The 17,507-nt window shown below is 39.5% G+C and overlaps 1 protein-coding gene across 6 annotated transcripts in view; it reads right to left on the bottom strand.

Annotated features, from left to right (window-relative positions):
- LOC131665442 (integrator complex subunit 3) overlaps positions 1 to 17,507 on the bottom strand; it is a 510,516-nt gene that overhangs the window by 182,114 nt on the left and 310,895 nt on the right. For 5 of the 6 annotated variants that reach the window (XM_058937322.1, XM_058937319.1, XM_058937318.1 and 2 more), the window contains one exon: positions 1,477 to 2,044. The exons of the other annotated variant lie outside the window; for it this stretch is intronic. In XM_058937322.1, the coding sequence (XP_058793305.1) occupies positions 1,477 to 2,044 (568 nt within the window). The remainder of the gene's footprint in view (positions 1 to 1,476; positions 2,045 to 17,507) is intronic. 6 annotated transcript variants of the gene reach the window in all.

The raw sequence follows: 17,507 nt of genomic DNA, 5'->3' as shown, positions 1-17,507 counted from the left end.
TCCAGCTTATAATAGACAGTACAATGATTACCCTAAAGAGCGATATACGAGGGTCGTTTGTAAAGTCCGTGCAAAGTCAGAGAGATGGCGCTACTAGTATGTATCAAGGTTATTTTCAGTTAGTGACCAAGATTCTGTCAGATCGGCCAAGTACTTTGCGTTTTACATTCGTTTCAATCAAAGAAATCGAGTGGTTGTAAAAAAATGGACGAAAAAGAATTTCGTGTATTGATTAAACATTAGTTTTTCAAAGGCAAAACGCCTCACGAGATTAAACAGAAGCTTGATAAACATTATGGTCACCTTCGATTAGAATGGTTTATAAGTGGTTTTAAAATTTTCGGAATGGCCATATGAGCACAAAAGACGCTGAACGTTCTGGACGCCCTGTTGAGGTTACCACTTCAGAAATCATTGATAAAATCCATGATATGGTGATGGCTGACAGAAGAATGAAGGTGCGTGAGATTGCAAGTACTGTAGGCATCTCAAGCGAACGGGTACATAATATTTTGCACCAACATTTGGACATGAAAAAGCTATCCGCTAGATGGGTGCCGCGATTGCTCACGATTGACCAAAAACGAGATCGTGTGAAGTGTTGCAAGAATGGTTTGCAGCTGTTCCAGTAAAATCCGCAAGACTTTAAGCGCCGTTTCATCACTGTAGATGAAACATAGATACATCACTACACTTCTGAGACCAAAGAATAGTCTAAACAATGAGTTACCAAGGGGGAATCTGCTCCGAAAAAGGTGACGACAATTCCTTCGACCGGGAAGGTTATGGCGACTGTCTTTTGGGATTCGCAAGGAATAATCTTCATCGACTATCTGAAAAAGGGTAAAACCATTACAGGCGAATATTATTCATCGTTATTGGATCGTTTGAAAACCGAGTTGCTAGAGAAACGTCCACGATTGGCCCACAAAAGTCCTCTTTCACCACAACATTGCGCCAGCTCACGCCTCAGCAGTTGTGGTCACAAAACTGATGGAGATAGGGTTCCAACTCATTTCACATCCCCCTATTCTCCAGACTTGGCTCCGTCGGACTACTATTTGTTCCCTAATATGTAAAAATGGCTGACGGGAAAAAGATTTTATTCAAACGAGGAGGTGATTGCAGAAACGAATGCCTATTTTACAAACTTGGACAAATCCTATTATTTGGAAGGGATTAACAAACTAGAGCAGCGTTGGATGAAGTGTATAAGCCTAAAAGGAGACTATATTGAAAAATAAAAAAGATTTATAAAAAATCAAGCAGTTTTTATTTTTGCACGGACTTTCCAAACGACGCTCGTAAAGTACTTGGGAGTATAGCTGGATAGAAAATGATCATTCTATTATTATTGGATATTCTTCCTATATTAAATACCCGAAGAATTTTATAAAAATATAAGAAAAACAAAAATTTGATCTCTTTCAAAATATGAAAAAAAAGTAATATACAAAACAACCACTTATTACTTACGTCGCTTGTTTGATCACTACTATCAATAGTTTTTTCTTTTGTTGAAACTTTCTTTAGTACAACCTCATCTTTTGAATGAGTTATGATTCTTTTATGTAAACCTTTATTTGAATTATAATTTGTAGTATGTGAAATTTTCCTTGTAGAGCCTCTTAACGTAGAAGATGAATTTTCTTCACATAACTCAGCTAAAGCAAATAAATCGCCATATTTCTTACGCAGTAGATCAGAACTAGTAAGTTGAACTTGCTGCAATGCTTTCTGCATTGCGATGGTATGATATAACTGTAACTCAGATGAGCAAATACAGTATTGACGTAGTTTGTCTAAATGTGATAAAATCTGTTCTCCGGTTGGGAAAAATGATGTTCCAGCATGATTTTTGTTACTACTGCGCTTTCGTTTACTAGGACTAGTTACTGGAAAGCGTGTACACAATAGAGCAGCTAAAAGCTCTGACAAAATATTTTCATGTTCGTGACACCAGTATTTCAATATAGCTGCTACAAACATATCTCCATCTGTATTTTTTCTAGCTAACAAATGCTTTAAAATTTCTTGAGAAGGCCTGAAAAAAGTTGTAAATTTTGAAATTTTTATATCTGTAACAAAATTTGTTGAGGAAAGATTTATAGCGTTGATAAGAATTAGACCATCAAAAGTAAAAAGAACTTTATCACTTCATTACAATTAACAGAAATTAATTTATTGTACAATTTATCAACAATAGCTACACTATATCACATCAGTTTAGAAATATCGTTTTCTAATTATCCATATATGAAATCAATCAACAAAAGTTTAATCAAAATATTAAAATAAACAATAATAGTAGATAAATATAATCGGATTAATTGAAGCCCAATGAGATTAACAAATTCCTAACGACATTTTCAAAATAGCAAATTTACTTCGTGATCATTATACATTGTAACAGGCTGCCGTTTAGTCGACAATCTCTTAAAAGTGCCTTTATTACGACTAGACGACGCCTTGTTATCTCTGTGCTCAAAGCACAGCAACCTACCTTGCCTCGGAGTGCGCCTGCGCAGAGTCTCTTCACTATTCCGAGTTGGGTTCCCCCAACTCACCGCTTGGCGGCGCTGTCGCCCTTACTAGTTGCGCTAGTGCGGCTGCCGCTGGAACCCAAGTTGAAGATTCCTGCCTATCGCTATTTTCGTGATTCGTGCTACGCTACCGGCGAATTCGAATCAACTGTAAACAAATACTGCCGTGACCTCCGGACAAAGGAAAGACACAATAACTGAAACTCGTTTAAATAAAACTAAGGATTGATTTATTCAATAATATCAATGACACGGGGAATCTGCCGAGAGTCTTACGCACGCTCGCGTGAATGACAATACACGCTGAAAATGAGAGAGAGAGAAAACCACGGATGCCGCGAACTAACCGCTCGCGCGCAACAAACAAATTCTTCGCGCTCGCTGCGCGGATTCGCACGCTTATAACAATAAAAGGGATGGTGCATCTACCGCAAGGACGATGAGGATACGGTGGCCAACCGTATCCGATTAACACGCTGCTAATACGCTGCTGCGCTGCTTGCCGCACCGCCTAGATTACTGTTGCTGTCGTTGTTGTTGCTGCTACCGCCGGTATTGCTGTTGCCGCTAATGCTGCTGCTACTATTGCTGCTGCTGCTATTGTTGTTGCTGCTGCACTAAGCACTCAGCACACCAACGTTCGCACCTCCGACCTCGCACTTCGCAACACCAAAGCGAAAACTTGAACGGCTCGGGAAAACGGAGGTTAGGTCAACGCACTGACTGAGTGACACAGTCATACTGCCGGTCGGATCCTCCCCTCCCGGTCATTGCCCCTACACGCTCTCTCTCTCTCTCGCGAACCGAACGCGGCTCCTCTCGTTTAGCCGCTCATTAACCTAGCGCGAGTCTGACGATTTTCGGTAATCGTTGCAACATACAATTATTACATATTAAAGTATCCAAAGATCAGGTCGAAGTAGCTTAGTACATCGATATATGCTGTTAACAGCAATTAAATCTATTACCTTGTATAGAACGTAATGTTACAACTATAGTCAGATTGTAACAGTGCAACAAGCTGTGCGAGTCTTCTCATTGTTGAGCGCTTCCTTTCACGTCGCCCGGCCTGATATTACCAAGTTGAGAGCATTCGCCTACTCTCATTCTTGTTTTCTTGTTGTGTAAAAATGTTGGCAGCAATGGAATCCGTGAGACAATGGAAGTAAGAGAGAGTGAGAGACAGAATCAACTGTTTTGTATTCAACACGCGCGCCACCGACACTACTGAGCAGGAGGAAGCCAGCAAGAACAGTGTTTTCTTCGAAGCAAGGAGAATTTTCTTTCAATAAAGCGAGAAGCACGACAGAAATCGAACGAAAGAGCGTGCAGGTAAAGAAGACTAATTTTTGTTAATTTTTGTTAAGGTTAAGGGGAGCTCAAAACTGCAGAAAAAAGTACCGCCGGATCGTACCCGGTCAAGAACAGAACCAAATACACTTCTCGCATAAATTAAAGGAACAAAAAAATTTCTAATTTTTTTAACAATTTTCAACCGGCTGTATTTCAGTGATAAATTGTCGTACAGGAAATTAAAAAAATATAGATTCTGAAGCTTGAAGACTCTAGATTTCGAATTTTTTGGTTACAAATTTTTCGGAACACCTGTGTAGTCATGCAATTCTTGGATAAAACACAAAAAAAAAATTTTCCTAAATTTTTATCTTATTATTTTACTGTACGGGCATAAAATAATTTTTTCGAGCTAGACCAATGCATAGGTCATATAGCCTGTTCATTCAGCTATAATTTGCTTTTTGCGGGAGTCCGATCCAAAAGGATCCTTTTTCACTCAATTGCCGATATCTCTGAAACTACTGGTCGCCCAGCGAACGGACAGGGGATTTCGTTTTCTGCAAAAGATTTCCTACAAAAATCTGTCGTGGTTGATTGGAAAAATTTGTTTTCCGCCTGGAAAACAAATGGATACCAACGACGTGCTGGACAAGGACGACATCGGGCAACGACTCGTTGAAATGATCGAGCAATCATTCGACAGGCTATCCAAGACCCTTTTGCTCCAGCAAACGTCATCGCTCGAAACTTCCCGAATCGTCAACAACAGCGATAACAACAACAATAACAACAACAACAACGACAGCCGCGAAACATTTCTGGATCGACGGTAAGAAATCGTCTTCGCGAATCTGGACTCCGTGCTCGAACTGCTGCCCGTGGACCGATGTTGACTGTTGCACATCGTAGAGCTCATCTGCAATACGCTCACAACCATGTGAACTGGTCAATGAGAAATTGGAACAGCGTTTTTTTTTTCTGCCGAGTCTCGGTTTTGCCTGCATGGTAACGACCGAAGACCTCAAGCTTGGCGTCGTACAGGTCAACGTTATCAACAGCATTTTATTCGTCCCGTAGCTGCTTACGGTGGAGAATCGGTGATGGTTTGGGCTGCAATTTCACGGGATTCTCGTACTTCTCTAGTAATTATTCGAGATACTCTCAATGCTAGGCGTTACATCGATTGAATTTGGCAACTTCACGTGTTACCGTTAGCACGAAACAGGAGAGGATTTATTTTTAGGCAAGATAATGTTAGACCTTACATAGCGAATATCACCCATCAATTCTTTCAGAGAAACAACATCAGATTGGACATATGGGGCCGCCGATTGCATCAATATTATCCCCATCTGAATAATTTAGCAGAATTAGAGAACACTCTGATAAGAGTTTGGCGTTAGATCCCTCAACGGATGATCCGAAATAGTATTTTGAATATGCGACAAAGGTTGCCAGCTATAATTAGGAGTAGAAGCAGGAATACTCGATACTGAACACATACACATTACACACTTTAGAAAATGAGTTTCGAGTCGTAAAATATTGTGAAACTGACAAATCACGGGGTCACATTTCTTCTACAAATTGCTTAAACGACACTGACACACACACTCTTCGGAAAAAGAGTTTGGAGTCGTTAAATACTGTGAAAATGATAAACCACAGGGTCTCATTTATTCCGAAGAATGTAACACACGTGAGTAAGCAGAAAAGAAGCGTAAATCCGACCGTGCAACTTCCACTTGGTATGCTTTGGATAACGCTAATGCCAGCGGTATATCAGTAATAAAAAAACTTGTTTGTCTTGAAAACGAACAAAAAACTTTTTTTTTCCAATCAACCATGTAAGATTTTTGTAGGAAATCTTTTGCAAAAAACGAAACCCCCTGTCCGTTCGCTGGGCTACTAGTAGTTTCAGAGATATCGGCAGTTGAGTGAAAAAGGATCCTTTTGCATTCAAAATACGATATCTCGAAGACAAATGGTCGTATCGGACTCCTGCAAAAAGCAAATTGAAGCTGAATGAAGAGACTATGCGACCTATGCATTGGTCTAGCTCGATAAAATTTGTTCATGCCCATAGAATAAAATAATAAGGTAGAAATTTTGGAATATTTTTTTTTTTGCTTTATCCAAGAATTGCATGACTAAAGGTGTTCCGAAAAATTTGTAACCAAAAAATTCGAAATCTAGAGGCTTCAAGCTTCAAAATTTATATTTTTTTATTTTCTGTACGATAATTTATCACTGAAGTACAGCCTATTGAAAATTGCCAAAAAAAATTAGAAATTTTTTTTGTTCCTTTACTTTATGCGATGACGCCTCAGTACCATCAGCAAGGTACTTTGCAGAGGAACGCTCCGGTTCCAACCTAACACATGCTCTATTACTCACCATTAGCGATCAGTTCATCACCAGGAAACATCCACGGCTAGTACAGCATTCTCGATGGCTAACGAAGTTCAGCGCATTCTTTCTAGTAGCGAATCACTTGCAACATTGCACCATCTTTGCCGACATCTGCAATGAGCTCTCTCTCTCTCTCTCTCTCTCTCTCTCTCTCTCTCTTCAGATCATATGTGACTTGTCTAGATGCCAAACTTGGTGAATAAGTCACCGCAGAGATTCACTGAATCTTCAACCCAACGCCATCGTTATACAAGTGACATCAGTTGAACAATTCATTGCTGAGTTGTTTGATCTACGTATCAAGCAGTGGTGTCATATTTCATATCAAAAATTAGTTTGTAATTGAGTTTTTTTATTTATTCGTTTTTGCTTGCCGGTATTCCCGCGTATGAAGCTTTTGAGCTTACCATAATTGCCATGATATTATACCAAAATTAAGAGCACATGAATAATACCTTATCACTGGACAGCTATACTGAACTTACGTTTGCTCACATTCTTCTGTGGGGAATACGCGCCCAGCTCGTGCTTACACAAATCAATGAAGCGATTACGCATACATTGCCATTTGAGTGCCTTGCTTATATTATTTAATTATTCCGCCTCGAGTCAGACACCATCGTAATAATATATATATAGTTATATAGCACCTTGTAGATTAATAATTCTCATTAACAAGAAGACCTCAAAATGTTAAATGTGAACAATAACTGCTCGCAGTCGAACGATGACATCGATAGAAAAACCGAATCGGGTATCAATGCTGCTGAAGTCACTACATTCAACGAGTCAGCAATGGACGCCCTTCTCGACTATACGCGGAATATGTTCGCTACTAGTACGGTTTCTGACTATTCAACCATTGATTTCATATCGCTCACCCTCATGAAAGAGAAGTACGCGATGGACCTGTCAATCCAACAGCGCCGCGCCGATGAATATTTACTGAAAGATTAGTTGCAAAAAGACCTATAAACGTTGCATTCACGAACTTGGACGGTCAGGCTTCTATTATCGAAAACTCACGTGGTGAGCAGAACGGTACACTTACAGAGAATACTTTTTACAAGAGCATTAAATCGATGTTGTACCAAGTCAACGAAATACCACAAGAGAATCATTCGTCGGGCGAAACCGGTGTACATTGTGTCGGATCAATATAATTTTGGCCAAAAATCTGAGCAAATTTTTGAGATAATTGAACTAGATAAAGTACAAAATACTCTCCAAGTAATTCAAAAACAAATAGATAACCGACATTTTGAAAATGAATTAGCCTGATAATGATCTACGGGTCCTGAAGTAAGCACTTTTTTAGAATTTTGTGACATCAATGTTACTAAAAGAAAACAATTTCGTTTACGATAGAGTTTAATGTCATTTTCTTGGTTTTTTTGTTCATGGATCAGAAAAATGGCGTCACATTTCCAATATTAGCCTACCCGCATGAATTGTATCACCCGTGTGAACCACAATTTTGGAAAAATTCAATGCATTGACATAATATGTATAATTTTCATGGTTTTAAGATCGCTAATTACGAAAATAAGGCTAAATTAAAAAAAACATTGTTTCGCCTTTTACCGCGAGTATTATCCAGAGGCTGCTTGTTCGTACCCGTGACGCGAGACCTCTTTCTTATTAGTTATTGAAAATATATAATTCTTTTATTAATTACGTTTTTGTCTTTATCAGATCATCACGATAACCTTGATCGTTCTCATACGACCGAGCGAATTCAGCAATAACAGAAACCCTCCACATGCGACAATATTTATAATCAGAGTCCCAAAATAAGGCTAATTATTGTAAAAAATTCATTGTTATTGATATACGAGAGTTTTAAAGTTGCTAATTACGAATCTATCCTCAAATTTTGAAAACTAAAAATGACGGATATATATGAGTCATTCTTTCTCAACGAATGACCCCCTAGAAGCCAAAATTCATTTTGTTTATAAAATTGCTATTGGTGGTTAATCGAAAGATATTGAAGACTACTTTTGAAATTGGAGTGGTCTTTTTCCTAAAACTTCACATTTTATCAAATATGGTCGCCAAAACCACATAACTCTACCTACTTGTTTATTGAATTGAAAATAAAACCAGCATCATGAAACTGATGCAGCTCTGGAACATCCCAAATAAAAGATCTTGAGCTCTACTTTCAAAAACCATATGGTAAAAATTTTTGCATTCGTGTTAAAATCTAATATTGTACCCGAAACCACGTGATACGTAGATAGTTTTAAAAAAACAACCGTTTCTTATCAAATTAGTATATAAAGTTATTTGTGGTCACTGATGATTGATTTTCTGAATCCAAGATGGTGAATCCAATATAGTAGACAAAAATTTAAAAAATTGCATGTTTTTCATGAATTCCGTTATACAGGGTTTGTTTGGGTCGTTGAGTAACAATACAAGTTGCGATTTGCATTACGACTTGGTGGATCTGAAATAGGCTTTTTATAATATGTTTTGAATTTTTATTTTTATTTTGCATGTTTTTTTATTTATTTTTAAATTTATTTACAAGAATCGAAGATTTTACATTGACATTAATAGTGAAGCTCAGTAAATTTGCTATCAGTTAAATATCTTTTAATCATTAATGATTCATTTTTAACAATGAAAGCATGATTTTTCATGATTATTGGTACAGCTGGGGCATTGCTCAATCTTTTATTAAAAACTTGACATTCCCTTCATAATCTTGCTAATTGCAATAAAAAATCTACACGATGTTTGTAAACCTCGATTTTGACCATTCAAAAAGTTTTTGAACGCTTTATATAGCTTCTTTGGGTTGACATACACTATTTTAGCATGAGCTATTGGATAACATTGCCATTCTGCCTTGACACCAAAATCTCTTACGTGATTGACAAGATTCACCATTTGATATTTATTTTTATATCACAAAGTAAATTAATTTTTTTCGGTTTATGATTCTGCTTAAAGTAGGGAACCAATAATTTTTGGATAGTGTAACCAGCAGCTGTCAGGCTTTTTAGACTCAGAAAGTAATATCAAATTTTTATGTTTAAGCTCAGAATTTAATAAACTATTAGAAATACGGTAGCCTGGTTATTGTTAAAATAAAATGCTTGTGCAACACATTCTGTACCACAAATTTATAATTTTCAGAAAAATCTAACACAAGTACAGCTCTCCAGATTTTAAATTGTTCTTCTTCTACTCATCAAATTCCGCTTGATGTTTGGTGATAAGTGACAATTCGCGCAAAGCGAATTTGCCCCGTATGTAGGCCTTATTAACAGCCGAGCGGCCTTTGACTCGGGCGGCAGTCAGGCTTTCGGGCACCCCGGCCCGTTCGCGCATCAAAGATGAAATTCCTATTAATTCTAATCCGGCACTCGATACCGCGATCGTAAAATATTTAATCGGATGTTTATAACAATTTTCGCTCGTTTATAAAAAGAATATACGAGGTGTGATCAAAAAGTAAGGTGAATTTTGAAATTTAGCGGGCTACGTCCGTTCGATCTTCGACTTTTTTTGGTTATGTCGGTACACTCGTCTAGAACATACGTTCCAAATTTCAGCTTTGTGGTATGTTTGGTTTGTTTGTGAGAGGCATCAAGGTTAGAAGTGTTTTACGTGCTCCACGATTTGCTGCTGTCTAAAAACATGGATCAAAGAGTTTGCATTAAATTTTGTGTGAAAAATGGAATCAAATGTTCCAAAACACTTGAAATGCTGAAAGTGGCATACGGTGAGTCTACTTTAAGCCAAAAAAATGTTTACAAGTGGTATAAACTCTTCCAAGAAGGCCGAGAAGACACCGACGACGAACCTCGTTCTGGACGCCCCAGCACATCAACAACTGATGAGAATGTTGAAGAAGTGAAGAAAATAGTGTTGGGAAATCGTCGAATTACCATTAGAGAAATTGCTGATGATATTGGCATCTCATTTGGTTCGTGCCAATCATTTTTGAAGAGTGTTTTAGATATGAGACGTGTGTCAGCGAAGTTTATTCCGAAATTGCTCAATTTCGACCAAAAGAAACGTCGCATGAGTATCGCCCAAGAGCTACTGAATGACGTCAACGATGATCCAGATTTACTCAACAGGGTTATAACAGGTGACGAAACATGGGTATACGGTTATGACGTCGAGACTAAGACTCAATCGTCCCAGTGGAGGCATTCTGGATCACCACAGGGTAGAACAGTAAATAAGGAATATTACCTGCAAGTTATGCGCAATTTGCGCGAAGCAATCCGCCAGAAACGTCCGAATTTGTGAAAAAATAAAAATTGGCTTTTGCACCATGATAACGCCCCTGCTCACACATCTTTGCTTGTGAGCGAATTTTTGGCTAAAACCAACACAGTACCGATGCCACAGGCACCGTCTTCCCCAGATCTGGCTCCCTGTGACTTCTTCTTGTTCCCAAAACTGAAGAGGCCCATGAAAGGACGGCGTTTTGCCACGATTGAGAAGATAAAGACGGCATCGAAGGATGAACTAAACAAGATCACAAAAAATGATTTTTTGAAATGCTTTGAGTATTGGAAAAAGCGTTGGCACAAGTGCATTATATCCGAGGGGGATTACTTTGAAGGAGATAAAATAAAAATTGATGAATAAGTAAATATTTTTTGAGAAAAATAAAAATTCACCTTACTTTTTGATCACACCTCGTAATAGAATTTTTCTTTAATATAACGGGAAAGCATCTGGATACACTTATAGGCGTTTATATTTATAATATTTATTCTAGTCGTTTCACAACATAAATAAGTTAAGCAAAATAGAGCAAGAGATATATAGACGCGTAATTTTCACCTCGCGTTGTCTATCATGTTTTTTTATTACATAAAGAGTGGTTTTTTGTTAATATTGTAAATATAAATTGGTCCAAAATATTACTTGTTACGTGAGCAATCGCTTTTCTTTGAATCTGGTCAGATTATCTGGTCCAATATATTTTTGTATCCAATAATATGATTTTTACACAATAAAGTAATAATTCCTGTGATTTTTAATTTTACACAAAATTATTAAAACCAATGTATTCGACGCTTCTAATACTTAATTATGACTCAAACAATTAAAAATTCAAACTCTTATTACAGATTTAAATGCAGTAGAAAAATGCAGGCTTCTTAATTGAGCGCTGACTGCTAACTGAGGAAAGAATTAAAGCTCATTCTCACCGGTTGGTTATATATCTTTTCCCTCTCATTTCATCTCTCTCTAGTGCATACGTTTTAATCGTTTCGTATTACTTAGGCTAGGACGCAGAGTGCAGCATGCTGTCGCAGCATACCTCAGCAGCTGTGCTCAGCGTCTCCCACTCGCTCCCGCCAAGACGCGCACACGAGTGTGGAACTCCCGAAAGCGAGGGTCTAATCAAGCATACGGTTCTACAAAAAAAATAAAATAGTCCGTCACGTAACATCCCTCCCCACTTAGAATCGTTGCCGTTCTCGGTAACGTTTAGGAAGGGTCCAATTAAGGTAGTACAGGAAGACAATAGAAAGTAATAATATATATAATAATAATAAATAATAATAATTAATAATAATAAATAATAGTATATATGGTCCTCTTTATTTATATATAAACAAAAAAAATAACGAAGAGAGACAAAAGTTTATGGTTTTGGTTTTACTCTTCATCTGCGCAACGCAAGTTGGTGGGTATCTTATCCAGCTGTTTAGTCTAATCCCTCTAAATCTCTAGATAGGAAGTTTAATCTTGTAGTAGTAAATCCTGGTCCTTAGGTTTGATTGAGGGATTTTGTAAAAATAATGTCAACATCTTTATGCTATCAAAGGGGGACCCGTTGTAATCATAGGTCCCTAGGTTACATTCTTTTAAATACTGGTCCCAACCGGAGAGATATACAGCTCTTCCACTGAACCAATGAGTTTTTAGTACATTTCTATTCTGATATTGACAAATGATTTTGTGTGCTTCCAAATCGGTTTTAGTTACGTAGTTTGCAAGCACCGTGATAAGTATATATAGATTTATTCCGAAGTTTCGCTGCTACATGTCGACGTGGCGAATGTTTCGCCTTATAGCGTCTATCCAAGTTGGTTAATGCCGAAGTGACACTCCAACTGAATACGTATTTTATCACTCCCATAGGCCTGCAAGAGCTTTGCCACGTTTTTATATAGTCCACTGGTCCAAATTGTGTGAAGTCATCATGGTCTCGCTGTTCTGGCCATGGTTTACCTTGTTTATCATGGTGCGGTATGAGGAAATATAATCATCGGTCGGCATCATCTTCCTTTGTATAGGCCGGTGCAGTTGGTCGTGGCGTCAATCCAATTGGGTCCGTTATCTTCTCGGTTTCGTCTTCCGTAGATGGTCGTCTGTACTATAAGGTGACCATTCCCCTACGGTGCACGGGGAAGAATTTCAGGACCACCGCAAGGTAATCATCTTCAAGAAGAAATTCTATTATGATTTCTCTTTGCTGTGAGAAAGATGGGGATAGTATCGTTGTAGTGGAGCGTATGGTCCCCACAGTACTATATAATTTGATGACCGCAGCCTCTTGTCGAGGGTCATCAAATTTGACTCGTAGTGCAGTGGAGGAGTCATCTACTGGTGCAATAGCTCGGAGGCGAATGCTGTTAATTTCTTCCATCCTAAGGTAAAAATATGGTCTAGTTAGTTGCGTGGTCGAGAGAAAGAAAAGTACATATATTCAAGACTAGACATAGACAAGAGTGAAGAAATAGGTCAAAAATTAATGAGTTTTGGGTCCGCTAAGTAAAATAATAATAATACAATTGAAAGATTCATTAATTTTTATCCTATGACTTATAAATTATACAGATGATTCTAAGTATCTTCTATCTGCAGGGTCAATTCCTGTTACCACATCTTCTTCAGTTAGGTCAATTCATCGGGTTTTTCATAAAGTTGCCCGTGGATTAGGAATAAGGTCCAGTAATTTAATTTACGTGAGCGTAACAAGGTCTGTAGAAGGTCCATTTTTGTTTATTTTTATGCCAGGTTAGTTTGTTTTGGTAGGATATAAATTTTCGGTGTACAAGTGGATGCCTATATTGTTTAATATTAACTGGTACTCTATTACCTAAGCGTATTTCATGTTCGATTAAGTTAGTACACGGTAAAGGTTCCCCAGGAAGTAGAAACACATTCGGATATTTCTTCAATAAACGTTTAACACTCTTGAGTTCATGCGAGCTAAGGTGTCCTGTTCTAATCAATTGCAACAACTGATCGCATCGTTTCTTGGATTGATCCATAGTCTTTGGTCCCTGAAGACTACCTTTCTGATCTGAATTCGTGTCACTAGAGAATTCCGATTTATAATATTCAAATGGAATAATTTCCTTCGGATCCACTTCTATTGTTACTTCTCTATCATCATGGGTATTGATAGCCATAATCTTACAGGTATCATGATCATTAATGACTATGCATTCCCTAAGAAACACTTCATCGTCGGCCACGTTCATTCTAGGTAGATACCCTTCTGTGAGCGTAATCTTCAGCAGATTAATCTGTATAACTTGACGAGTCCTTGGCGCTAACGTATATCGTACCGTATCGACCGGTAGTCCCTCTTTGCTATTTGTAATCATATCATTTGTATTTTCTTTACAAGTCAGTTGTTCTATTCCTCGATCTAGGTCTGGTGCAGTTTCAATATCCGATACCTCATCCTCACGAGCTCTAATACTTATAGTTTGTATCAGATAATCTTGTAGTCGGTCAATGGGAACATCATTCGGTAAGAACGGTACCGGGTTCATTACATCACTATTTACCATTAGGCTGTTATGATAATACGAAATCACTGCGTTGGTATCGATTAAGTAGTCTCTGCAACATTCTGTCCTCTTCAATAGGAAAATTGTTCCATACTATGTGGAATTTCGCGAATTTTCCATTAATGGTTAATATCGCCGTACCTATGGTCGGGACGGTGTGTGCCGTAATACCACTCAAGGTAGTAACCTCCCTTGGATCAAACCTCGTAGTCCAATTTAGTGCACTAAACTTAATTAAGTTCACGGCTGATCCATAATTAACCATAAACACGGTCCACTTTTTATAGGTTTCTGGTATACGAAACCTTACTCTCGTTGGCGCATAGATCTGATTATTTCCGGCACCAAGTCCCCAATTTGCGGCAACTGCGATGACTGGTTCATTAACGATTGTGGATTTCTTAGTATCGTCATCACCTTTTCCGGAGGTACTCCCGGTTTTTCGGACGTTGATACTTCCTGAATTTCGGTCAATATCGTCTTCGCATTCGGTTGTTAGTGTTGAACTTTGTCTTGGTTCTGGCGGCACGTCTGACAGGGCCCGTTCCATTCGCTGCTGGGCGAGCCCCATCCGAGTTTAAATTATTTGTGTTATTCTGTTGCTGATACTTTGGATTGGGTCTAAGTTCGCCTTTTTGCTGCTGGTAGTAGACTATGGTTACATAGCGTTTTTCAGAGGGTTGGTGATGCAAGTCTGTATCTGGGTTATATAACCATCCTGCATGCGGTCCATTGTTTTGATAGTTTTTATAACGAGGCTTCCAGTTCCTATTTTGGTACGGTCGCTACCCTTGAGGTCGATCCCGTTGCTGTCCTTGGTTATTCTGGTTATTCGTATACGACTGCTGTCCGTTATTTCTCTGTACAAACAATTGTTGGATTTCTGCGGGTAATTCATCCCACTCGTCTTCTAATTGTTTTTCTTGATCATTTTGATGAACTTGTGCGAAGTTGACATTGAGGCTGCGTAATAATTTGTCCATTTATTAGAATTCGACTCCCCATGCCTTGCCCTTGATTTATTTCTCGTTTCTATACGTAATGCTTCCTTATAAGATTCCTCCAAGGTTCTAGGATGTTTAATATCTACTAAATTTCCAATTTATTTTGGCAGTCCATCTATGAAAGTCTTAATAGTCGAGTTGCGCATTGGAGTCATCATCGTCTCGGTGTAGTCTTCTATGAGCTCTTCTTTCAGCGCATTCTGTGCGCAGTTTAACAGAATGTTTATCCTGTTGTGAAAGTCACCAACAGTGTCCTCTTGCTTTATACGCAGACTATAGATTTTGGAATCGTAGTATGCGAAGTCCTTGCAAGGTGCGAACCGTTTCTTTAAAATTCTGATTAAATCATCAACTGCCTTAATAGACTTTCCATAAATGCAGTCGCGTGCGGATCCTCGTAATTTAGCAATTATTAAACGAACAAAATTTTGTTCATGTCCATCTGATATTAATGCTCTTTCGTTACGGATATGCTGGATGAAGTCTTTAAGCGGGTCATTTTTTCCATCAAATTCTGTAATTCCTTGCACTATATTTTATAACGAGTTGAGTCTCGTTATGTCTCTCTCTTCCCTTAAGTTAATTATAATTTATTAATAACTCTCTTATGTATTTTTCCTAGCTAGCCGCAGCTGTTGACGCAGCACGAGGTAAGTGAGAGAGCGCCGAGCAGAGAGAGAGAACCGCTAGTATGCGTGAGTGCGTGGACGCATGAGTGTCGCGCGCGTTTGCCTAATTGGCTGAGACGCGCCGCTGCCGAATAGCCAAGGAGAGAGAGGGGGACCTCTTCCGCGTGCGAAGAACAATTAGCTGCCCGCCTTCGCGAGGAACGCAAGCCTAGCCGTCAACGCGCGATCGGTAGATGCCTTTGTGCTACGTAGCCTGCGTTTTTGTCGTTAGGTACCGAGAGTGCAGAGTGTGCGTGATCGCGTGGAAGACCGTGGCACCGAAGTGCATCCTGCGGACTGTGTGCTGTGTGCGGCGGTTGCAATCACGACGCTCTCAGGAAGCTCGATTATGGTCCGCTTAGCAAAAACATTGATGATGCATATAGTGCACCATATGGCCAGCCTCGCGGCTGGCCAGGTCACTTTGTGCAAAAATCTTTTGTCAAAGCGGCGGACAGTAATTGTCTTCCTCAACAGAGAATGGAGACTTCTCAAACAAACAATTCGTTGTTTTGGGAGAGGATGTCGTAAACTTCTCTTTCCTGTACGGGCATATGCAAATGCAAATGCTGAAGTACAAAATGCGTTACCGATTGCCCTCGACATGCAACTAATGCTAGTCGACCCGAAGTGAATGTAATGTGTATTTGAACGAAGACTTGCAATCACAAGTGCGAATGTGTGTACCTTCACGTGGTGGGGTTGAAAACGCTGTCTCTGTAAACAACCAGTAGGCAAAACACACAACGCTTGTCCCTATTTGAGCATCGAACTCCGAAATTCGATGTTTTGAACGCGAATTAGAATACCTAATGTCGGAGTTCGATTCGAATGCGTGGCATGACTGACATGAATACTGAAAACTCCCTGGGGATTCGTCTTGTCGGCTAGACGAGACCCCGCCCTGACCTAAAAGTCAAAAATATTAAATCGAAAGAACAAACATCAGTATCAGCTAGTCATAAAAGCCATTCCTTAGAAAGCGAAGTCCGAAATTAGAGCGAAAACCGGGAAACAACTTTCTTTTCGAATGACGGATACCCACCAGCGTGAGCGGGGATGACCGAAACGCAATGGCAAGACGTGCCTCGGTACGTCGAAGCGATGGACCTGTGAGTCGCGGGAGCAATCCCTTAATACAGGTACGCAAGGTGGGATGTTTTCGAACGCGAGCCCTGGAGGGGAGGCCTAGCTGGTTGATCGTCTTAGGAATTTCCTCTGGCTGTCCTAGCTGAGTCTCTCTTCTGACATCCCAACTTGGGTTGGCCTCTGCGGGGTAGTGGTACTAGGTCAAGCAAATCTCGTAAGATTTGTATGCCGCGTGCTTCCGACGCGGTAGACGTTGGGGCAACTAAAGTCCCGTTGCGCCCAAACCGAGGGTCAAGCCTTTAGTTCCGGTCTCCTTGAGCGTCGAACCGTGAAAAGATCGGTACTTCTTTCGAGGAGGTCGCCGCCTTAGATCAAAAAGGTTCCGACTCGCTGTGTGCGTCAGGGATGTCGTAGCAAACTTGACTTCCGGATCTCCAAAGTGTTTGAAAGCGAAGGAGTGAAAGACAGTGGGCTATGCCAACCTATTGGCGCCCAGAGAGAGGGGTGGTAATATTTGATTACGCTGCGCCACCCTAAAAGCGGAAAAGTGTGAACAACACACATACACTAACTGTGTGCTGTGTGCGTGCGTGCTGACGAGCTGTTGATCGTGTCAATAAGGCTGCCCCGAGGCCGAATATTCGTGTGTTTCGGAAGCGAGCTGTTGGCTACTGCGAAGCCGACGTGTAAGTACTTGCTCGA

This window comes from Phymastichus coffea, unplaced genomic scaffold (genome assembly GCF_024137745.1).
Source record: "Phymastichus coffea isolate CEN01 unplaced genomic scaffold, Cenicafe_Pcof_1.1 PCOF00051, whole genome shotgun sequence".
Taxonomy (NCBI): Eukaryota; Metazoa; Arthropoda; class Insecta; order Hymenoptera; family Eulophidae; genus Phymastichus; species Phymastichus coffea.
Note: the sequence above shows the minus strand (reverse complement) of the source record. Positions and strands in the feature narration are given on the sequence as shown.